This window comes from Bidens hawaiensis, unplaced genomic scaffold, assembly GCF_021521415.1.
Source record: "Bidens hawaiensis isolate Kalapana, Puna unplaced genomic scaffold, B.hawaiensis_p1.1 tig00023079_1, whole genome shotgun sequence".
Lineage (NCBI taxonomy): Eukaryota > Viridiplantae > Streptophyta > Magnoliopsida > Asterales > Asteraceae > Bidens > Bidens hawaiensis.
The window spans coordinates 50,410-75,315 of NW_027493616.1; the positions used below are offsets into that span (position 1 = coordinate 50,410).

Consider the following 24,906-nt stretch of genomic DNA (forward strand, 5'->3'; position numbering starts at 1 on the left):
TCAACAATAATCTTTTAGACAAGAGATCTCGGTTCAAATTCAGACATAAGGTATATTAGTTTGGAGAAGTGTAGAGTAGATAAGTTTATCATTAAAAAACATGAAAAACCAAAAACTCTATGTTGGTATCATCGTTACCGTCATTATTAAATATTAAGAGAGGGTGGGGGTGGGGGGAGGGGGTATTGTGGTTGAAATTGTTTGATAAGAAATTAATGGCAATGAAATTCATTTTTCTTCTTTATTAAATGTTACAATAACTAGTGTAGTAAATAGTTTCAAGTTTAATTATTAATGTTAAAAAAAATTCTTTTGAAAGCCTGTTTTAAAAGTTTATAATTACCTAATACAATATAAGAAAAAAATTCAAAATATTCTTCCCAATATATGAATTTGTTATAACCTGTAACATGTTATCTACATTTAGACATGTTAAAATTCAAAAATTTATAAGCAACCCAACCCAAGCACCCAACCGCTTGACTTTAGCTTGAAGCTTATATTTTTCTTCTTAAACCCATCATTAAAGTTTAATTGTTTTATATTTATAATCCTTTGTCAAATATTTTATATATAAAAAAAATATCTTAATTAGTTATTATGAGTACAATAAATCAATTCTTTGATACTCGCTGTAAAACTCCTTGGGTAGCCACTTTTCGAAACCTAAAGCGCAAAAGCTCGTATAGAGATTCAAAATGTCGATTATTATAAAATTCCTACCCAAAACATATCATAAGGACTACTTTGTAGGAAAATTATATCTTGTAAAAAACAAAATGGCTAAAATAATATAACTTTAAATAACCAATCTCAAATAAATAATTCAAAGCCTGTGACCAATTGTTTACTTGCATTAAGGTGGATAAAAGTCATAACACTCTATGATCCTTGTGGTCACCAACTCAAATCCCACTTTTTAACACAAAAAATCTTGTTGTAATTAACATGGATGCATTGAGCTTCCTGGCATAGGCAAGTCAGAGGGGTTTACGAGCGTCTAGTTTTTTCATACAACGGATTGGTGTTATCCTTGAGCGTCAAATTAATGATAGGCGGTTAAAATCTTGTATGATGTATAAAGTATAAACACGTCTGGGCTATGAAGGAGCATACCACTAAACCCGAATTACCATCATTATTAAAAAAAACAATAATTAAAAACTTAATTCCTAAAAATACACATTCTACATCTCATAGCTCTATAATTATTCATCACAAACATAACAAAAAACCAAAATATTAATTTCCAATAATACAACTTGTTAACAAATTATTATCCACTTATAGATATGTAAACATTTCATAAGCAACCCCTTAAACCCCTCATTAACATTATTTACTTACCTTTCTAAAACTTAAACCCCTCATTAACATTCAACGTGACATTTCATTACTCTAAGATCTACTCAATTCTCCGGTCACCGGTCACCGGAAACCCGCCGATCTGTCTTAATTACTTCGTAATCGGATCACATCTAAACCTAATCACAGTAACTACTACACTCTCCGGTGACCATGAGTTCTCCGGCAGTAAGTATTAATAATCTAATCGGTTTTGTTATGGCATTTGACCTAATTGTTAAAGTTAATTGTAGAGTGCGAATATGTTTACGGGATTCACGAGGCTGTGTAAAGGATTAGTGGTGGTGCTGTTGATTGGATACATTGCTGTGCAGATCTTTCCCTCTGTCATTACTTACGTGGCATTGATTCCTGCTAGGTATTATTATTATTGTTTGATTTGATTGGTTAATTTGAAATTAGGTTAGCTGTTGTAGTGTGATTAGCATAGGGAAACTGTTTGATGCTTATGAGATCCATGAGAATATAAATTTTTAGATTAGATATTTGATAGTGGATTGTGAATGATTTAAGGCATTTACACTGGTTTTTGAAAATAAGACAAGTATTTTTGAGTGTTTATATGATAAATATGATAGCAACGAGGACCGGATTATTTGGTTCTACTGCGCGTATACATACCTATATGGACATGAATGTGTTTAGGGTTTGGAGTGAGACTGATATCCACAACAACATAGCCTTTTATTGGATGTAATTGGGCGTATTCATATTTGTGAAGGTGGATTATGTTATGCGCTTATTTTGGTTTATTGACGTCTATATCATAGTTATCAAAGGCGCTAGTCGCACTCAAGGTGCATAGGCCTCGTCTAGGGCCTAAACGCAAAAAAAAAGTGAGTGCCGGAGAAAAAAAAAAGTGCACTTAATAATATTTTTAGATATATTATGTATTTGAAAACTAAAACTATTCATCGTATAAAAAACAAAAAGCTATTATATAACATATTAACATTTAATTAGTACCTAAAGTTCTAAAAGAATCAAGATTCAAATGTAATTCCAAAACTTGAATTACAAAATGTTCAAAACTTGAAAACCAATAGTTCAAAAAGTAATAAATAGTAAAGGTTCAAATTATCATTGTTCTTGATCTGTCATCAATACCAATGGAGGTGTCATCAACTTTAAGAAGCGAGGGTTTTTAATAACTATGGTCTATATTATAAACTTCTTTTGTATGCATGTATGTGACTTTGAGAAGCTTATAAGGGTAACTACTAGCCTTCAGGGTATGTTTGACTTTTAGTATATTACGACTCGTGCATCTAGATTTGATTTTTGGTCTTCTAGTCCTCATTTATTTCTTTTAAGGTCTATAAATCTCGATTTTCTCGCGTTGCAACTTGCATACATGACTTAGCAGATGGACTCTATAGTTTTTAATTCATAATCCATTTGCATACTTCAACATCTTTCAGTATTCCTAACGAATTCACATGCTTATATAAAACGTAATATTATATTGAACACGCTTTCAACTGTATCATACTTGTATGTCATAGGTTGCACAAACAGGAATATAGGATAGTTCAGCACTTGATTTGAACTAAAACAGATGCTATTATTAAGCTCATTAATTTCCATTTACGACCCGAGTTCTATCGCTTATTTCCCATTTCCTACTTTTTATAAAACACAGGACAATTCCTTTTGGTTGGAATCTCATAACAGCTGGTTATATAGAACAAACAGTACATGGGGTATGAAACTATGAACCATTTTTATTCTTAATACAATATACTAACACAGTAGGACAATTTGTTGACTTTTTTGTGCTCCATGACATTTGCTAAACAGGTTCTTAGCAGCACCATTGGTCTCCTTTTCATTGGGAAGCTTCTAGAACCCATCTGGGGTTCTAGGGAATTCTTGAAGTACATTTTCATAGTCAATTTCTTGACTTCTGTGTGCGTGTTCATTACAGCCATCTCATTGTACTATGTAACAATGCAGGAAAACTATCTGTAAGTTCATTTGTGTTCTTTTGTCATTCTTTTTAGAATTCAACCCATTTGGTCAACACATTTTGATGATTATTTGTTCTTTTTTGGTAGTTACATGCCTCTTTCTGGATTCAGTGGGGTACTTTCGGGGCTGTTAGTTGGTGTTAAGCAAATCATTCCCGATCAAGAAATTTCTCCATTAAAAATTAAAGCAAAGGTACCAAAGTTAGGCCTGTAAATGAATTAAACTTTCAGTGAACCGTTCATTTATGTTCGTTTATTTAATAAACGAACAAACATGAACAAGAAATTTTGTTCATTCAGTTAAACGAACGAATATGAACACGTCTCATTCGTTTGTTTACATTCATTTATGTTCATTTGTTTACGTCCATTTATTTTCATTAGTTTATGTTTATTGGTATAAGTTTGTTAATATATTCATTTAAGTTTTTTAGGCCAATTACAATTTAGTCTAGTTTTAATCGCCTTTTAGGCCCAACACATTATTGTTGACATTTACCTCTAGTTGGTTTTCGCTCATCTATGTCAGTTTATCTATGTTCAGTCATTGTCCTTCGTTTATGTTAGCGAATTCGTTCGCTTAAACTGTAAACCAATGAACATGGATGACGACCCATTTTTTTTCTTAACGAATGGTTTAATTGTTCGTGCTCGATCATTAAACATACAACATACTCCGTCCGTGTTCATGCGGTTCGTTTACAGCGATCCAAAGTATATGAAATGCAGGTGACAATTTCACCTCATTTCCTTGTGAACGAGTCAATTCAGCTTATGTTATATCTTTACTGAGCCCTAGTAATTGAAAGTCACCCAAAGTGTAAAAAAAGTAGATTGTTATTGAAAGAATATAATTTCTGTACTTAAACATACTAATAAAAAATAGTCAGAATGCAGCGTTTGACTGTCTGAGATCATAATTTGTTTTTGTGTTGTGCAGTGGTTGCCATCGATCATGTTATTATTAGCTATTATTGCAAGCTTCTTTACACTTGAGCCTGCAGCATACCTTCCAATCTTGATATTTGGCACATACATTGGTTGGATTTACTTATTATTAATATTATTATAATTAGTAGTAGTTTTTATATAACTGTTAAACTTTGATTTCCTTTATTTTGCTTCATTCACATGTACTTAGAGCCGAGGGTCTCTCTGGAAGCCACCTCTCTATTCCTTTGGATAGAGGTACGGTGTGCCTACATCCCACCCTCCCCAGACCCTACTTATAGCTTTGCTGTCGGTGGGATTTTACTGGGCATGATTGATTGATTGATTGGTTGGATTTACCTCAGATACTTTCAAAGAAAACAAGAAACAGGATTTAAAGGTGACCCCAGTGATGAATTTGCATTCTCTACTTTCTTCCCAGAGTTCATAAGGTAAGTTTAGAACTTTCAACCAATTTAAAATATTTGGTTCGTTTCCATTTGAGCTAAAAACTATATCAAATTGCTGGTCCTGTAGACCTGTGATTGATCCAGTGGCTTCAATATTTGACCGAATGCTTTGTGGAAGATCTGAATCATCCAATGATGCTCGGGGCTACACAGTTGGCAGTGCTCCATTGCCTGGTTCTGATCCCATTGAGGCAACTAGGAGAAGGTAATAGTAATAGTAATAATAATAATAATAATAATAATAATAATAATAATAATAATAATAATAATAATAATGATACTCTTACTAATATGGGCGGATAATAACAATGATAATAAAACCTGCAGGGAAAGGGGGGCCCGGGCGTTAGAAGAAAGATTGGCAACCGAGAGGTTGACTGGTGCTGGAGGAAAGAGTAAGACTGATGAACCTGAAAGAGATGAGACTGACAATGTTTAGTTATGTTTTGAAACCCGGGACTTGTGTATGTGTAACTATCCATCTGTTTCTTTCGGCTTTAGACCTTTTTGGATCACAACAGTTATATTTTTAGTTTGCGAACTTTGGGTATGGGCCCGTATAGCAAGAGAGATTCTTAATCTTCTTATTTGGATGGTTTGCAATCTAGTGACTTGTAGGCTTTAGTAATCACCCGACCGTGATCACTTGCATGCTTTATGAATATTATTTTTTATGTTTAATGATCGCTTGGATGGTGCAATCCATGCTTAGGTGTCATGTCACTGTTTTTATTATATATTGGGGGTGATCGGCCGAATGAGTAACAAGACTATGTGTGTCGATAAAAAACATCGTCTTAAATTTTAATGTGACTAGTATACAAAACCATTTTCCTCCTTATAACGTGGTTTCAAATTGAACCGGTTGGGGAAAAAAACAATTATGACTTTCTTTAACCGAAACTGAACCGGGCTGGGCTCAAAAACCAATTTGTGCACCTCTATTAGCAATTAGGCCAAAAGGTTGTCAAAACCAACCAAATCAGACATTGCACATATGAACTAACTTGAACGAATTTTATGTTAAAATAAATTCTTTCACTCATTCACAGTTGATTGAGTACAAAATTACATCTTCAGTAAATCAATAACAATAAAGTATACATTAAGGCATGTAGAAATTGGTAAATTTATAGATTAAACTACTTTCAAAAGTATTACACGAAACAAATTATTTACCCTGGCCGAATGAAAAATCGGTCACATCAACCTCATGTTGAGTCCTAACCGGTCTCGGTTCTAACTGCAGCCGGTTTGCACCCGAGCTCGGTTCTTGAATCTCCCCTTCTTCAAGATCAGGCCCATCGTCTCTGATAAAGTTATCAGGTTCCCGATACTTGTAGTGAGAGTTTGAAGTCGACTCGTTAGCCCAACCTTCATGCTCGAAACCCGACCGTCTTGGCGAGTTTGAAAGGCTGTCAAGACTATTATCAGTGTATCTATGCAAAAGATGCATTGGTGATGTGCTTCCATGAAGTGGGGTCCCGGGTCTGCTTGAGAATGGTGAGTTTGGGCTTGAATGGGTACTACCATGTTTGATGTTTTTTTTGGCTGTGTGGTGCCATGTTTTTAAGGCTTTCGCTACATTCTCACTGAATATTGTTGTTCTCATTCTTGAACCCATCTGTTGAAAATCAAACACGACCAAAAAGTTAAAAACCCGATCGTGGTTTTGCTTGCCGTGCATTGTTGTTATGAGTTGGAAGGTAGATGTTTTACCTGTGTTACTAACGCGTATAATGGTAGTGTCACGTAACTGCATATGAACTGTATCAAGACCCTGAAAATATGCAACAAGCTAATGTTATATTGATGTTACAAAGTAATCCAGTGGCACACGAGTTGTTAAACACTTAAAACATTAGAGCATATCAAAGTTCTCGTCTTCGCATATTGTGTCTTTAAATTTCAGTAAGTACAAAAAATGTCACTGAAGTTCATATGTTGCCACACTTTTTGTCCTGTGTATGGACAAAAAAGTCATTTTAAAAAGAAAAGTAATAACACAAGTTAGTGGAAAAGAGTCAAAGACGAAAAATGTTACAACTGACAACATATGAACTTTAATGACATTTTTTCTACTTATTGATGTTAAAGGAAACTGACAAATTACCGCGTATAAAAAGGATGAAAACTATAACTTACCCTAGTTAACATTGTATATGTCTACCAATCATGACACTTTTTTTTATCTTTTAAGAAAAAAGATTATTTGCGTAAAAAAATATTTGCTTATGGCTTCGTTTGATCTACTTCAGTTATATTACCAGTCAAATAAGTCACTATTATCAACCCTATTAACTTAAACTAGATCAAATTGATCATTTTTAAAACGTGTCAGTTTTGACCTGTACATTACCCAAACTGCTCGTTTTTCATGTTTAACATCATAGGAAAAACTAAAATAATGGTTACTTACGCCATTGTGATCCTTATAATAATATCTTCGTTACGATGGTGGAAACAAGACTTGAACCCAAACGTTTACTGCAAGAAAGGTCAATTAAAACACACATTAACGTCATATTCATTCAAGAAATTAACCGCAAACTTCATCCCTATTCGAGGTGAAAAGTGCTTACCCAACTCCACAAGAAGAATGCAAGTTGAAAAGCGTTCTGTAAAATAAACAACAAAATATTAGAACACAAATGGCAAACCCATGAGAGAAATTGAATAATAATTTGTGGATTTGTGAACCTGAAAGAGGACAAAGTTGATCAAGAGGAGTACGAGCCGAGGTCGGCCAAACCAGAAGAGATCATCTCCGGGTTGAACCATGGGTGTACCCTTCACAACATCAGCCATTTCATGAGTCCTTCTACCCATTTTTGTGATGATCACTTGTAACTTGGCTCCAACCAATAGTATTATCTGCATTGTTAACATATATCATTGGTTATCATTACATATATTAATGCAAGTGTTTTATAAAATGTTATCAATAATAATTAACTAGGACTTACAACTAGTGGGATGAAAGGTAACCATAGGTATGAATTCCAATCTGTCAAGATAAAAACAAATAAAATTTATACAAAGATTTTTGTATTTGGGTAAATTACAAGCATAAGTTTATAAGTAAATACATATTAATAATTTATTACTTTTAAATTTATAATTTAAAAGGTTTGTTATTGCTTACCATGGGTGTTGGTGAGAAGAAGCAAAACAGCAAAGAACCAAACAACAGGACTGCATATACAAACATACAATAAGTTAAAATTTTAATTTAAATTACTTAAAGTAAAATAAATAATTCTTGAAACAAAAATCATTTACCTTATTCCAACCACAACTTTGAAATCTTCTTCAAGTGATCTACTGATATATTTGTGGAAGTCAAACTGACTTTGACTTTCCGGGGTTAAATGTGTCTGTAAACACACAAAATGATTCAAAATGGTTAAGAATTTCATATATATTCTGGATATTTTACGCTTAATCAATTAACGGGTTTTTTTTAATAATTTTTTTAAAAAAATTGGAAGGTATTTTTAAGATACTTACATTGATGAACCCGTGCCTAAGGGTAAGGTAATCAACCTTTGCTACTGATGTCCAGAACTGCCTAAAAAAACATCCCTACATTTTTCCAAAAATATATTAATTATTATAAGGATTTTCATAAAAACAAAAATGTATTTAATCAAATAGTTTATTTATTTATTTATTTTATAAATAGTTTAACTAGTCAAACATAATACTTTTTGGGATGTAAGAACTAATATCTTACAAAAAATTAAATATAATGAAAAAGTCAAAGTTAATTTTAGATCACATATAATGATAAGTGACATATACCAAATAAATATACAAAACTGTACTAGAAACGTGTACATATATAATATATACACAATTACACACACATATACCTATAACTTTTATACAATTTCAATATATATTTTTGTCAACTTTTTATTTAATGTAGTCAAATTAATATTTAATAAGAAATGCAAGTGGCCCTTGTTTGTGGGGGTGTTTCAGTCTCAGAATGGCCACATCCGTGGTACAGTTGTACACATGTTGGAGATTTTCTTGATTTAACAATATGTTTTGCTTATATGCTTGAAATTTAATAAAAAAACTATATATTTAATTAATTTGGGAATTTAATAAATATTATCTCTAAAGCCAATAATGTAAATGATAACAATAATTTTAAATGACACGAGTAATATGTTGACCTCTTATTTCAAATGATTAAAATTAAATTAGAATATTGTTTTCTTAATACTGAGTTCGGGTAAGGATTTCGCTTTTATAAAATTGCTTAATGACTTCTTACGATCCATAGGAGAATTGGCGAGTCACTCCAAAATCTCATATGCCGACGTCCAAATGTAGTCTCTCTTGCGTATCTAAATCTTTCTGGATCTGAAGTAAACAAGCATTTATGTTAGTTGACTTTCATGAACTTGTTTGACTTAGAAACAAATTTATAAACAAAAATCTTCAAAGTTGAATATAACACACTTACCGTGATGGTACTGGTATTCAACCGTCTTTGTTTCGTCTTCCCAAGCCTTCCACTTCCTCATCTATATAAATAATCCCAAACAGTTAGTTCTAAGATCATACTATTAAAAAGAATCACGTACGCGTATACATAGAAAGTCTTTTAAAGAATGTACCTTGAGTCTACCCAAGATTAATGTGAGAATACAATACATGACATGAACCACAGCCAACACAAAGATAAATATGTGGAGTTGATGTATCCCAAAGTTTGACACCAATTGCACCTTTCCCTAAACAAAATTAGACAAAATGTTAATATTAACTGCATATTGTTTACATGCACATCCACCATCTGTTGTTATACGGTGTAAATGAAACAAAATTAAAATTTGATAAAATGATAGCATACGACATACCTTTTTAAGACAAGGATCATAGTATTTATCATCAGGATATGGTTTGTTACAAGGGTGCCATGTTCTGGCAACTCTACTTGGAATACATATATCAGAAATTGGTCCTTGACCCACTGTTAGTAGCAATGAAATGAACCCCAAAAGCATCAACTCTGAAAGAAGATTTCAAGAAAACAACATTTAAACATTTGGACCATTTCAACACTATAAAAAGAGAAGGTATATTATCAAGTTAAAAGATTACTATTTTACCTGCTTTAATCTTTTCAAGGGCTTCATGGAGTGATTTCTTGTGTTTGTGTTGTAACCACTATGAATTTAGAAAAAAAAATAAGTAAAGATTAATTACTTTTCATTTTTAATTGTTTGAATGAACTAATTAAATGATATAAAAATTGTAAAATGATTTTGTGGGGATGCCTTTTGAGTTTTGGCATATGCTTTGTTGTATGTAATAACTAACAACAAAGAATGTGTTTTTAAAAAACATTTTGTAGGAGAATAAAATTAAGAGACAAAGACAGGAGCTAGACATACATGGCCAATGTAATGAATGAAGGATGTATTCAAGAGCAATTGAAATGGCAAGTATCACAAACACCACCACTGCTACTGCCCATGATGGTGTTACCTCTAATGATCTCTCTTTTTTCCTTTCATAATCCCCACTATCCATCTCTCTTTATCTATATCTATCTGTGTATGTATTTTGTATATGCACCAACTCTCTTTCTTTGCAATCTATTTGTATTTGTATACACGTAATTCTCCACGAACGTCTATATATCTCACTCGCTCAATCCTATCTCTCTCTTTTAATTCACTTCTTACTCTTTATCAGATGATTGAAGAAGAGTTTTGAGTTAGAAGGTAGGACACTTGAAGGAAAGATATGTAGATGTGTATGCTTTGATGTGAAGAAATGGAAAGAGGTTGGGTTGCATATATACTTGCCTATCCACAAGTTGGTATTCATGACAAATTTCATTGACTTGACTTTGCTTTAGCAATACATGAAAGAATATAAGTTATACAAACAACCATTAGCAAAGCTAGTTGCATAAGCCTGTCATTATCTGTAAGGCCCCGTTACCGGTAGCCCTACTTTAGCGTCGGATTTACTCATAAACACAGTTCTACAAATCAGAGTTTATTAAAACTTTCGCGGAATATAAAAATGTAACTGTTTATTACAAAACATTTAATCTTTTCTTTAAAACCCTAACATAAATCATCACATTAAAACATCATTTCTTCCATCTTCAAATGTCAGCCGTTCGATCCATGCCATGTGCCAACCTCATGCTAGCTCTTTAATCATATTCACCTGCGTTCATACTAAAAGTCAGCTACACTGAGTGAGTTCTAGTTAATCAGACGCCATACAATACATACACATACATACATATCCGAAGATACATATCCATACTTAATCCGTTACCCTACTACCATACATACATACATATCTACAATCACTAACCTCAGTCTACCGAGAGTACGTTCATAGTCCGCCGTCTATACCTGTACTCAAGATCGTGAACACGTAAAGGGTCCGCAGTCCTTACCTATGTTCACAAGTTTTGGTACGTGCAAGGTCCGCAGTCCTTCCCTGTACCATCCTATTATAACAACACGTACAAGGTCCTCAGTCCTTCCCTATGTTGCACTTAAACCATAGCACGGACGAAGTCCTCAGTCTTCCCCTATGCTACCAGAACACAAGTATAGCACGTATAAGGTCCGCAGTCCTTATCTACGTTGGCGTCAATCACCTATAACCATAACACGTACGAAGTCCGCAGTCTTCCCCTATGCTACCACAACACAAATATAGCACGTATAAGGTCCACAGTCCTTTCCTGTGCTGACGCCTATTACGTATAAGGTCCGCAGTCCTTATCTACGTTGGCGTCTATTTCCTATAACTCGTATAAGGCCCATCGTCCCTATCTACGTCTACATCTATCATCTACATCACGTATAAGGCCCGCAGTCCTTAACTACGCCATCACCAGCCGAGTCTAGGTCCAACAGAAGTTAGAGGGATTTGTCATCCTAACTTACTATGTCGAACGTAGGACTCACATACCAGTAGTGTACCTGTATACATATACTTCACATATACAATAATTACATTATAGCATAAGAACACTCTAGGCGTTCTTTACATCATTCATTTAACAACCATACCCCTTGTCGACACGTGCAATATCCGAAGATCGTTCACGCCCCGACAAGTGTTCATTTGTAATGTTCATACATCTCCCATATATAATATTCATACCTTTATTTATAACCTGACAGTACGCGCAATATCCGAAGATCGTTCGCGTACCGACAAGTAATCATTCATACCTATCACATATATCACATATGGCATACACTTATCACTTAGGATAACTGTATTAACAACACATCGAGTATGCACATAGCCCCGAAAATATAACAAGGAATGGGGCTAGAAACTCACCTGAACTCGGTTACTTCTTCTGCTAACGGTTACTCCTTCTTGAGCTGTGCGCGTCTAACTGTTTAATAATTACAGTATTAAGTACCGCTCTAGTCATCTCATTGCTACTTAATTAGTCTTACACGTCTAAGTTGTTTTATTTCATTAAATCATTACCTAGTTAGTTAATCGTTACTCATTAACCTTTAAATGTATCTTTCATAAATTGCCAAACTCCAAGGGCTGTTATGTAATTATATAATTCTTTTCTAAGTCCATGGACCATTCTGTCTTTACATTAAACTCCTAGTTCGTTACTTTGCCCTTAACGAATTGGGTAAAGAATCATCCTCTGATTCGCTAAGCTCCCATAACGAACTAGCTAACGAATCACCCTCTTATTCGCTAAGCTCCCATAACGAACTAGCTAACGAATCACCCTCTGATTCGCTAAGCTTCCATAACGAACTAGCTAACGAATCACCCTCTGATTCGCTAAGCTCCCATAACGAGCTAGCTAACGAATCACCCTCTGATTCGCTAAGCTCCCATAACGAACTAGCTAAAGAATCACCCATAACGAATCACCCATAGTTCTTATCCAGACTTTGACTCAAGGGTCAAATTCAAAATCGTCAAGAACAGCAAATAGTCAACAGATCTTAGATCTGCAATTAAACCTTCGTTTCTTAACCAAATATCACGATTTTGGTATCAACGGAATCGTCTGACCAGCGCCTACAAACCCCAACCATCAAATCGGCCTAACATCGATGTTTAAGGGGTGCGATTTAGGCATATAGGTTACGGGTTCTTTTAGGTTAACAATTAACCTATCAAATGCTAATCAATTCCAGTAATATTTGTTGTTTTGGGTTCGTTTATAACAAACTAACACAGATCTATGATTTACCAAATCAAACCGAACCTATACGAACGATTTCTAACTATAAACGTACCTTGAACGAGTCGAACTACGAACACGGTTAAGCCTTGATGTTGTTTTGGTCCGTCACGACGTTCCAGCACCAACAAGCTCGGGTTTTCGCCTTCGGACCGAACTAGACTTTGTTCGTGTTAGTTCGTGAAGCATATATTGGACAAACAGTACACGAACACATAACTAAACAAGACGTGTTAGTGTTCGTTTACTTCATAAACAAACACAGATCGAACATGAATGAACATACCTTAATTTGAAAAATAAAAACTAACATTCTTAAGCTCAATCATTAGACATAATCACCCAAAATGTATATGCAGTTGATTACTTGACATAATAAACTAGAAGTTGGAAAATATAAAATGTGAAAAACCTTTAATGACCAAAAATAAACAAATATTCACGAACATGAACTAACGAACAAATTATCGAACATTCACAAACGCAACTGAAACGTAAACTATGTTCATGTTCGTTCATGTAATTAATCGAACATAATTTCTTGTTCATGTTTGTCATTTATTAAATGAACAAACATAAACAACGCCGAACGGTCTACTGAACATTCTGTTCATTTACAGATGATTCCAATTCCAAGAACTTACCTTGTTGCAGCAGCAGATCATCTGTTTAACACCAAGAGTAAAAGCAAGAAGCGCATGCTCACGCGTCTGCCCATCTTTAGAAATACCCGCTTCAAACCCTCCAGTAGTTGAATCAATAATCAACACAGCACAGTCAGCCTGTGAAGTGCCGGTAATCATATTCTTAATAAAATCACGGTGACCAGGAGCATCAATGACAGTGCAATAATACTTGGAAGTCTCAAACTTCCACAACGCAATGTCAATTGTGATACCACGTTCACGTTCGGCCCTTGAGCTTGTCTAGCACCCACGCGTATTTGAATGAACGCTTGTTCATCTCAGCAGCTTCTTTTTCGAACTTTTCTATCACCCTTTTGTCTATTCCCCCGAGCTTGTATATTAGATGCCCGGTGGTGGTTGATTTGCCGGAGTCCACGTGGCCGATCACCACAATGTTGACGTGGATCTTTTCCTTTCTCATGATGAAATGTTAAACTGCATTTAGAGTGCAAACAAATTAGTTAGAAAGCTCACGAAATTCAACCGAATAGTGTACAAAACTAAAAGCAGAATTACGAAATTTAAAAACTGCATGTAGAGTGCAAACAAATTGATCATGTAATTTCTGGAATCGGTGCGTATAAAAGTTTTCATAAACGGAGGCTGGCCTCAATTCAGACGAAAACGGGTAAAAGAATATACGCTGCGTATAAAAATTTCAAACGAAAATGCGTAAATTTACACTTGAGAAAAAAAAAGTCCGGGACCGACCTAAAAAATTTCAGACGAAAACGGGTAAAAAAATTTAGACTGCGTATAAAAATTTTCAGACGAAAATGCATAAATTTACACTTGAGAAAAAAAAGTCCGGGACCATCCTCAAAATTTTCAGACGAAAACGGATAAATTTACAATGCGTATAAAATTTTTAGACGAAAACGCATAAATTTACACCTTAGGAAAAAAAAGCCCCGCATTTCGCCCAATATCATAAAATTACAAATTAGAACACGATTAAGAACATATGATTACGAAAATATAGATCAAATAACATTGATCATTTAAGCGTGAAATGATATGAATAAAAACAAATAACACATATTCAGATAATAAAAATTAAAAAACTACACATGAATGCATGATTAGTTACTGCATATAATAAATATAACCTTTTGTTGAGAGGCTGATCGATCAAACGTTAGTTGTAGTGAGAGCAATTCGTTACAATGAGTAGAAGAGTTGTGAGTTTATATAATGGTAGTGTAGAGTTAACTGAGTCGAGATCTTTTGGAAATTGCAATTTACCCCCCTAAGCTATGAGGTTTAAGAAACTTGAACCCTTTTACTTTTACTTTTGTTAGCTCTCTCTTTCGGACTCTTACCAAAGTTAACACAACCCCTTTTACTTGTAGAAGTTAACTAAACCATTATTGTGCTTTTTTTGTAGGCTTCTTAAATGTGGTATTTTGAGTTTCAAAAGAATCGTACAACTGCTCGGCGTTTAGAAAAAGGAAGTACAATGGATTCTATCAGTATCAGCAGAAAATTTCTTTTAGATTCGGTTCGACTACTTAACCAATGATAATTAAGAGAGTTCAAATTAAAATATGGATTATATAATATAGAAACAAAAGTGTATAATGGTATGCTCAAGGAGTCAAGGGATCACTAAGATATGTTACTAATAGTGTAAGGGTAGAAAAGTTAAATTATGAGGAGAATCGGTGTGCACGTGTTACTGACGGAAAAATCGCACGTGACTACGTCTTTGGCTGTTTGGCGAGGAGTTGCATTAGGAGTTAATATTGGTTTGACTGTTTACTATTGCATAACAAATTCAACAATTTTGAATAGTCTCCTGTTTTTACCCTTATTATTTTCGCATTAAAACTTTCATTTCTGTTTTATAACATGAAAATGGTGTGGTGCAAAATAAAATGTCAAAACAAAATTTAAAATATAAGAGAATTTTGATTTTAATTAGTTCTAACAAAATTGGTTTAGAACTAAAATATCATAAGTGCCATGTAAATAAAATATTGACCATTTTAACTCCACATTTAAATTGGGAGCAAGCAAGACAAGCCATTCGATTGAGGAAAAAAAACCCAAGCCAAATTTTTTCTATTCTGCGCCTCAATTAAAGCTTATTTAGTTGTTGAGATTGAGCTCTAGCTTGTATAGAAAAGTAAGTCTAATGGATTTTTAAGTTATAGCAACTTCTATATTACTCGTAGTTATTATTATTCAACTAAACTTAAGAAGTGTTTTTGCTCGTTTAAGGTACTACACAAAAATTCAAGCTAAACTTTCATTAGTTTTAAGTTCTTTTCTCAAATTAGCAACATAAGCTCGAATTGGGCTGAGCTCAAGTGATGTAAAATTCGTATTTGACTCGTTTACACCCTAAGTTTTTAAGATTCAAAAAACAGGGTAATCATAAATGGGTAGAAACCAAGAAAATAAAAATCACATTACTCATTTTACTCATTACAACCCATTATTTTGTAAACATAAGATCGATTTCTCACTCAACACTTCACATAACTCATAACATTCAACAACCATCCTACCCATTATTCAAACCATAATATTAGCACATGCTCATTCAAGCAACCTGAACCTGGATAGTTTTCGGCTTCTTGGGTTCGGGTGGCGGCAGTTTCTCCACAGTGACTGTAAGCACCCCATCCTGACAAACCGCGTTTATCTTATCTGTATTCGCGTTATCGGGCAACACAAACTTCCTCATAAACTTACCAATCCTCCTCTCCATCCTCACATACTTGACTCCTTCTTTCTCTTTCTCTTCTTCTCTTTTCCTCTCTCCGCTTATCACCAACACGTTGTTATCCTCCACCTGCACCTTTATCTCTCCTGATTTCAGACCCGGCATGTCGATGATAAAGACGTAGGAGTTGGGGTACTTCTTCACGTCAGCCGGTGTTGCAGCCATTGCTCTGGCGTCACGCACGTAAGCGTTGGTGGGACCGCCGTTGTTGGTTGACTTGTTTCCGGTGGTGGTTTAGGAGGTCGCGGAATAAGGGACTGTCGAAACCCATCAAACTGATGTCCATGTTTTGAAAACTGAGTGAAATAGCAGAATTGAATAATAAATAGAAATTAGAGATTGATATTTTGTTGTGAAAGGAGGAGTTAAAAAATGATGGATGATTTATAGGGATGAAGGAGTAGTTTCTGGAAAGAACATGGATGAATTGAGGGTTTTGATGGTGTCTAGAATGTTACAGATGGTCAATAATATTCTTTCTTAGATGTTTAATTTTATTTTGCTTTTTTCTTTTCTCCTAGGTATTTCTTGTAGAAAATGAAAGAAAACGTCATGTCACGTTTGTAGACAACTAACTAGGAATATATTTTTATAACATAACTTAATTACTTTTATAACAATTTAGAAATAAATTAAAGCTTAATCTTATTTTTATTTTTAAATTTAAACTATACACTTAGACAATAAGCATAGTAATTTATAACAAAAACATGAAAAGTATTAGATTAATACTTCAATTCATTTTGATTTGAAAATATATCATAATCATTAAATCTTACCAATAGCAAAACTATGGTAGGGTCTGAGGATAGTAAGATGTAGACAACCTTACCTCTACCCTATAAAAATAGAGAGGCTGCTCCCGGTGAGACCCCCGGTTTGATAGTAGTTTTACATCAAGCCTTAGACATGAGGCACGTAACACTCGACCATCGCGACATTGACCAATTGGTGTATGCACCCTTGTCTTTCAGCTATCAACGCCACCACATGATCATGCATGATTAACCTTCTACCACTTTTAACGTTATTTTCACCAGATTAGTAAAATAACGTTAAAATTATTGCAATTTCACTTTAGCCCACCCAAGGGTTCACACGTATATATATTATATGCGCGCACCGCAAATAGGGCGTAGTTTTTTTTATAGGAGTACGTGTTTCAAAAAATAACACGATTAGTTATCGTGCCGTGTTCATATTTAATACAACATGTCATCTTATCTTATCGTGTCTGTCATGTTCGACATGTTATGAATTTCCACATTTCATAAATAAAATTTCCTGTATCCGTATTAACACGATTATTTAATGTTCACCCTTCCTACCACAGGTGTAACATTGCCTATGCCCTAAGGGTTCTTCAAACATTAAAAGTTTGAAAAAATATGCTATGGTTTTTGTCATTTTCCCTATTCTAAAGCTTACACGTGGCAATATTTAGATAAAGGCGTAGGGTATATTGGATAAAAACTTAAAAAAGTTAGAAGTTTCATGTATTTTCCAGAAACTCCTTTCTCTCATATTCTGATCCTTCCAGAAACTACCAGTTCATGCTTCAACTCTATAAATCCACCTTCAAATCATCATCATCAAGCTATAACTCAAAACAGGTCTCAGTTCTTAGTTCTTAATCGTATTCTGCAATTAATTACACTACTAGAAAAGTGTAATGTTTTCTACGAAAATTTCCAACGCATTTCCTACGAGTGCTATTTCCTACAAATTTCCAACGAAATTCCAACGAAAAAAGAGAACCATAAATTTGCAACACAATTGTAACAAAATAGCAACAAAAGTAATTGTGTAAGAAATGCGTAGCAAATATTCCAACACAATTCCAACAAAAAGATAGTTGCACACTTTTATTAACATTTTCGTGAGAAATACGTAACAAAAAAAGAACCAAAATAAATAAATAATATATTTCGTTGAAAATGCGTAGGAAATATTCCCACGTAATTCTAATTGATGTTTATTTTTACTATGTAGGTTTTGATTTTTTATTTAATTTCTTATAGAAAAAAATATGGATCTTTTTGTAAGTTTTTAACATTTTTGGGAAATGCATAATCGCGCAAGATTTTTTTTAACTTTTTTGGGAAATGCATTGAAAACTTGAAAAATAAAATGATAACTAATACATGTAGATATACTAGATGGGTGCCTACGCGATGCAGCGGGTGTTTGAAAATGTTAATCACGTATAAATATAAGTGTTTATGGTTCGGTTAAAACCTTGAAATCGTTTAAATCGGTGATTGGTTTGACTTCTTTTTTCTTTTTCTTCTTTACTTTCGGTTTGTTGGTTGGTTTCAAAATTTTCAAAACGTAGTGAATGGTTGGTTCGCGGTTTATATCGGCAACCAGCCATATGAAACCAGAAAAGACTGTAAATTAACATAATTGCAATATGATTCTTTTTGTAATATTTGTTGTTATTATTTCACGTCCTAGATCTTCCATTAATATTTACCATTTATGTTGCTAAAATTATTATTTTTTATTTATGATCATCTCAAGTATCATATTATATTGGTTTTTAGTTAAAATTGATGGTACATTTAAATTATTAATTATTTTAAACTAAATTTATTATTAAAGTTTAAACTGTGAAACCAAACTGGAACCAGGCCATTAGTAACGCTTCGGTTTCAACTTTCAATGGTTGAGTTTGGTTTTGGACGACAAAAAATCAGTATTAACGGTTGGACTCACAAGTTTAACTTAAAAACCATCAAAACCGACAATAAACACCCCTACGTAACATATTAATTTATTAAAAATGAAAAAAATTACAACAATATCATATCCAAATTAAAGAGAATAAAATGCTCGTTTTTATGGTGCAATTTTTTTATAAAAATATTAACGTATGAAAAGGCTATAGTCGTTTAAAAATCATGGGTTGGAAGTTAGTTTACAATTTAAATAGAAAATATAATATGGTTAAAGATGAGGGACCAAACTTGTAAGTTGAATGGATTGTTTAAAAGACATGTTTACCCTTGCTAACACATGTATCTCATGCTTTAAGTGTTGTAAATTACTTATAAATTGGTGTCTTAATTTTCCCTTGTTTGGTGTATTCTATATAGTATAGATAATTATTACTATAATAATTATACTGTTAATATAATTATAATATTACTTATTATTATTAATATTATTATTATTTGTCGGTGTACGTATGTGTGTATGTATGTATGCTTGTGTTTGTGTATGTGTGTGTATGCATGTGTGTGTATATTCATATATGTATGTACATAATAGGTTTTGGATCTACACATAAGAGTTTTATGTACAAGCGAAGGAAGAAAAAACACGATGATGTTTGGAAGATTATGTTATGTAACGTAATTATTATTACAGAAAAGTTATTAATAATTAATAAAAAAGATGATGTATGTATGTATGTATATGTGTGTAGGGGTGGGTTATAATAAAAAGAAATAATTTTCTAAGTAGAGTAAGAATCAATCTGGGCCATTGGATTTATGATCTAATGGTTGAGATTGGTAGTTTTTAAACTACCAAATAGTTTCATAGGATTAAGGATTTATACTAAATAGTTTATTAACTCTAAATTTTGTGTTATTCCTGCTCTTCATACAAAACTATGTATTTTTATTTTAACCATTTTCTATGTGTGTAAGTATATGTGTGTGTACTTGCGCATATGTACGTATACATGTAAGTTTATGTATATGTATGTGTATGTGTATCCGTGTTTGTACATGTGCGTGGGCGCGCGTCTCGGTAGTCATTGATTGTGTTAGATTAATCATGGTAAACCGACACCATTATTTGTTTAATTGCAATATATTGTCTTAGTAACCATCGATTGTGTTCAAGTAATCTTGGTCAACCAACACCACTATTTGTACTTAATTGTATTACACACTTAAGCGTTGATTTGTTATTTCTTTATTATATATATCAAACTGGTCGCTCAACATGTGTTGTTGAAAAATTATTGTATTTTTACGTATATCACAGGTGACATTGGATTTTGCAAGTTTGAATCTCGTATAATCTGACCTTTAGGATATCAACTAATGATAATTGTTTAAATGATTGCAATGTGTATTGTGTTTGTCTATGAATATTGTAATATGTATTGTGATTTATATTTAATAAAGTAATTTAGATGTTGTCGCTTTTATTAATATTAGTGTCTTGCGAGCTATGCGCAATCAGTTCGCGTCCTAACATTTCCGCCTTAGACTGGGGTGTGACATGCATGTTTATGTATACGTATGTCGTGTATATGTGCTAATAATAATTATTATTCAATAATTAATTTAAAATTATAATACTTACTTTACTTTTAATATTTGATTTTTTTAATTATAATTAAGTTATCAATAAATATTAGTAATGGTACGTATTTGTTTGTATTTAATAACAAATTTTTAAAAATATAGTATATGGGGGTAAACATGTCTATTTGAGCCTAAGCTCGAGCTCAGCTCCTTTCAAGTTTTTTTACTAAAGCTTCGAGCTTGAGGCTCGCGTGTTGTTTCTTTAAGCTCAAGCTTAACCCATTAGTTATTTATTTATTAATTTATGTACATTTTTATTTAATTAAGAAAAACTTTTAACGAGTCTAAGCTCAGCTCGAGCTCGCGTAGTGGCTTAAACAAGCCAAAGCTTGGACGCGCAACAGTGCAGTGTCAAATTAATACATTGAATTTACACGAATTCTGTGAAACGAACATGCCCTTAAAATTACACAACTAAACAAGGTTCATTAAGGCCTGACGAGCCTAAACGAGTTTATCATATATGGCTCGAACTTGGGTTCAATAAGTTAAGGAGCTTTATTTCACGATTGAGCTTGGCTTGATCTGGAAAAATCTCGGCTCTTTTCGAACCTTTTATCAATCCGAATTTGAGTGGCTTGTTAACGTCTCGACTCGTTTTCATCTTAACATAATGTATAAGTTATTGTTGCATCAATGTATAAGCCGTTAATGCACTTATTAAGTTAACATCCAAAAAAAAATTCAATTTTTTATACTCGAGAAAAGAAACTGTTCCCTCCAGTGTGCATACGTGATTAACCGGTGAGTTTAAGTTTTAGTTTCATTGGCTAATGTGAATTCAATGTAAACGACTTCTGGAGAATCCGTTCATGGCGGATCTCTGAGTTTCAAACCCTAGCAATCCAATCTTAAATCCAAAGACCAACGCTTATCCGCCCCTACGCCATCACCGCCTCCGACCGGCAGTCTTCCAAATCGGGTTATAATCGATTTTTCAATTAATCATTTAATATGATCATTGTTTGATCTCACTTATTATAATGTGATTAATATTCAATCAATTTGTTGATTTTGGGTTTCTATTGTTTGTGCGTTTTAGGGCATCGAGGCGTTTTAATACTTGATTCAGTCAACAGTTTGAAAAAATTGGTATTTTAGCAGCTTCAGTTTATGAATCTAACCCTTCGCACTCTACAAGTTTTGTAATTCACTTTTTTTATCATTAGCTACTGTCTTTAATATCTGTGACTCTGTTATTAATGCAATTGATTCAGTACTTGGTACTCTCTCTAAAACCACACTACAGCTCCATATAAGAGTTGCTTTTGATTGTTTGTTTGTGTTTGTAACTTTTTTGTAAAAAGCAATTAAAAATTGAAACAATAGTTTTTTATTTTTTTATTTTTCTACAGTACATTGGAGACTGTGTAGCTTATTGCACCCATTCTTTTTTTGCATTTGTTGACTTAATATAGCAGCAGATTGGTGTAATGGGTTTGTGATTAAATGAAGGTTCATGGTAGCAACAGATAAATTTAGTCGGTAAAGAAACCTGCGTAACCTGATGTTTGCATTTCACGCAGCGGGCAGCCTTTTTTTGTTTAACTGAGAAGTGTTGTTTACTAATGTTTCGGGTAGCCTCAGTTCGCCTCAAATTGGATATGATAACCGATTTCTGGTCAAGAGAGGTCGGACATATTATTGGGGATAAAGAAGAGAAATTCGAGATAACTTGTGATTTTCCCCAATTCGGTGCCTCTTGACATATGGTGTCACTTGTGTTTGGTAAGCAAGTTAGTGCATTATTGTGTTTTTTCTTATATTTTATTGCCCTTTATATAGTATACATACATGTAGGTCCCGTGACCGGATCAAACAACAAAACAAACTAGTTGGCGAAAACAACTAGCTAGACCTTACAATACAGTTTTTAGTCTATAAACGGTTGAGCTTGGGAAAATGGCGAAAGAAGTCCGCGAGTGGGAGACAAAACAGTGCCAATGCCGACGGCCGTGACTATGTATCTCGGCATGCATTCGGACCTATGGGATTTTACAAATGTCGTGTCCATTTGGTAAACTAGTCATATTTAATTTTAGTTAAAAATTGAGAAGAGTTTATTAGAAACTTTCACTCTCCAAATTAGTAATTCTGATTTTGCAACAAGACCTTCGAGTTGAAACTTTTAATTTGAGCAATTGTATGTATGGTTGATTTGTAAAGCATGTTTTAAATTATATTTACATTTTTTCGGCATTCATTTGTTACCGTATTTATGGTGTTTGCATAAATTAAAAACTTAAAATTATTACTAAATCGATGTGTTGGAAATGCATAGAAATAAAATAAATTAAAATAACAAAAAAATTAGATGCGTTGGAAATGCGTATAAAAAATTAAACAAAAACTATTTAGATGCGTAGGAAAGGATATAAATATGTGTAGGAAATGAGTAAGAAATTATATTAATATGCGTAGGAAATGTGTAAAAAATTATGTAAATATGCGTGGGAAATGTGTAACAAAATAAAAACAAAAGTTTTAATTATTTGTGTCAGAGTAGTGTTGGAAACTTCCAACGACATATTTTTGTTGGTAATGTGTTGGAAGATGCGTTAGAAATGCGTAAGAAAATATTTCCCACGAGGCTTTTTCCCACATACCTATTTTTGTTGGAAATGTGTTGGAAACGGTGATTTCCTACACATTTCCAACGGAAAATGATGTGGGAAGTTGGACAATTTTCTAGTAGTGTTACTCTCGAAATGGACATCAGTTTGATGGGTTTCGACAGTCCCTTATTCCGCGACCTCCTAAACCACCACCGGAAACAAGTCAACCAACAACGGCGGTCCCACCAACGCTTACGTGCGTGACGCCAGAGCAATGGCTGCAACACCGGCTGACGTGAAGGAGTACCCCAACTCCTACGTCTTTATCATCGACATGCCGGGTCTGAAATCAGGAGAGATAAAGGTGCAGGTGGAGGATAACAACGTGTTGGTGATAAGCGGAGAGAGGAAAAGAGAAAGAAGGAGTCAAGTATGTGAGGATGGAGAGGAGGATTGGTAAGTTTATGAGGAAGTTTGTGTTGCCCGATAACGCGAATACGGATAAGATAAACGCGGTTTGTTAGGATGGGGTGCTTACAGTCACTGTGGAGAAACTGCCGCCACCCGAACCCAAGAAGCCGAAAACTATCCAGGTTCAGGTTGCTTGAATGAGCATGTGCTAATATTATGGTTTTTTATATAATAATATAATAACAATCAGTAGGATCGAATTTGAATGTTATGAGTAATGTGGTTTGTGGAATGACAAGTTGATCTTTATGTTTTGTAATTGTAATAATCGATGTAATCGTTGCTGAATGTGATGAGTAATGCCGTCATCTTTCATGTCTATTCCCATGTTTTCTAGCTACCAACTATGATTAGTAGTTTAACTAAAAAGTAAATGAGCGGTTTAACTAAAAAGTAAATGAGTGTAAAACGTTCGGCCGGGCCATCACCCGTAGCGTAGAAGTTCATACTAATAACGCAAAATGATTTAACACAATATTTAAGATTAGCCTCCAAGGGGCTGATTCTTGCTTGTCGCCCATGTATGTATGTGTGTTTTTTTTAACACCTAAAACCATGACACACATAAATGCATATAGTAAATGGACGTCGTAAATGTGTCACAAAAAGATGACATGTTCAATTTATGACAGAAGCTTTAATGATACACATTTACGTGTTATCCTTACTCTTTATAAGATAATTTTTTCTAGTAGTGTATTCAGAAACCCACTCAATAACACCCAACTCTAAAAATTGGCCGCACAATCCATTTCTTCAGTTGGTAAAATTGTATAGTTTTGTTTTGAGTCCCGAATAGTAAGAAGTTTTCTGGTCCTCAGAGATCTACAACTACAATATATGTTTGAACTTTGAATGTCATGGTGCGATTTATCACCATACAAGACACATGTGATGTCAACAGTTTAAGCTTACAGATAAATCAACCATGGACCAAAATAATAAACGTTGTAAGCATTCAACATTTTTACATAAGTTGTCATCTTAGTAAGCAATCTTGTCTTTTGTACAGTATATTTTTTTGATTAAGAAAAGTAACAATGCAAGATATTGTAAATGAACACTATAAACATGACAAGTTGTACGCGAACACATAAATGCTTTAAATAAAATTTCATTTAACATTTTAGATAAGACGCAAGAGTTTAAACAATTCTATCACAAACACAAGTT

General features: G+C 33.6%; 1 protein-coding gene and 4 pseudogenes across 2 annotated transcripts; 2 read left to right on the forward strand and 3 right to left on the reverse strand.

Annotated features, from left to right (window-relative positions):
* Window positions 1–1,355: 1,355 nt before the first annotated feature.
* LOC143566941 (rhomboid-like protein 19) lies at window positions 1,356–5,320 on the forward strand. Its single transcript, XM_077053490.1, has 9 exons — window positions 1,356–1,533; window positions 1,599–1,723; window positions 3,008–3,068; window positions 3,166–3,332; window positions 3,423–3,528; window positions 4,276–4,371; window positions 4,611–4,717; window positions 4,803–4,940; window positions 5,063–5,320. The coding sequence occupies exons 1-9, from the start codon at window positions 1,519–1,521 to the stop codon at window positions 5,172–5,174; spliced, it is 927 nt and encodes a 308-aa protein (XP_076909605.1). The 5' UTR covers window positions 1,356–1,518; the 3' UTR covers window positions 5,175–5,320.
* A 430-nt stretch (window positions 5,321–5,750) lies between these two features.
* On the reverse strand, window positions 5,751–10,673 carry LOC143566942 (MLO-like protein 12; annotated as a pseudogene). The gene is made up of 15 exons (XR_013141315.1): window positions 10,150–10,673; window positions 9,865–9,922; window positions 9,613–9,764; window positions 9,370–9,486; window positions 9,216–9,276; window positions 9,024–9,112; window positions 8,246–8,320; window positions 8,018–8,112; window positions 7,881–7,930; window positions 7,702–7,742; window positions 7,436–7,609; window positions 7,318–7,353; window positions 7,155–7,222; window positions 6,455–6,515; window positions 5,751–6,359 (listed from the first exon to the last, which is right to left on the reverse strand). The product of XR_013141315.1 is annotated as an MLO-like protein 12 (transcript).
* A 2,906-nt stretch (window positions 10,674–13,579) lies between these two features.
* On the reverse strand, window positions 13,580–14,252 carry LOC143566934 (elongation factor 1-alpha pseudogene; annotated as a pseudogene).
* A 1,811-nt stretch (window positions 14,253–16,063) lies between these two features.
* Window positions 16,064–16,668, reverse strand: LOC143566943 (17.9 kDa class II heat shock protein-like; annotated as a pseudogene).
* A 6,747-nt stretch (window positions 16,669–23,415) lies between these two features.
* LOC143566921 (17.9 kDa class II heat shock protein-like) lies at window positions 23,416–23,870 on the forward strand (annotated as a pseudogene).
* Window positions 23,871–24,906: the final 1,036 nt, after the last annotated feature.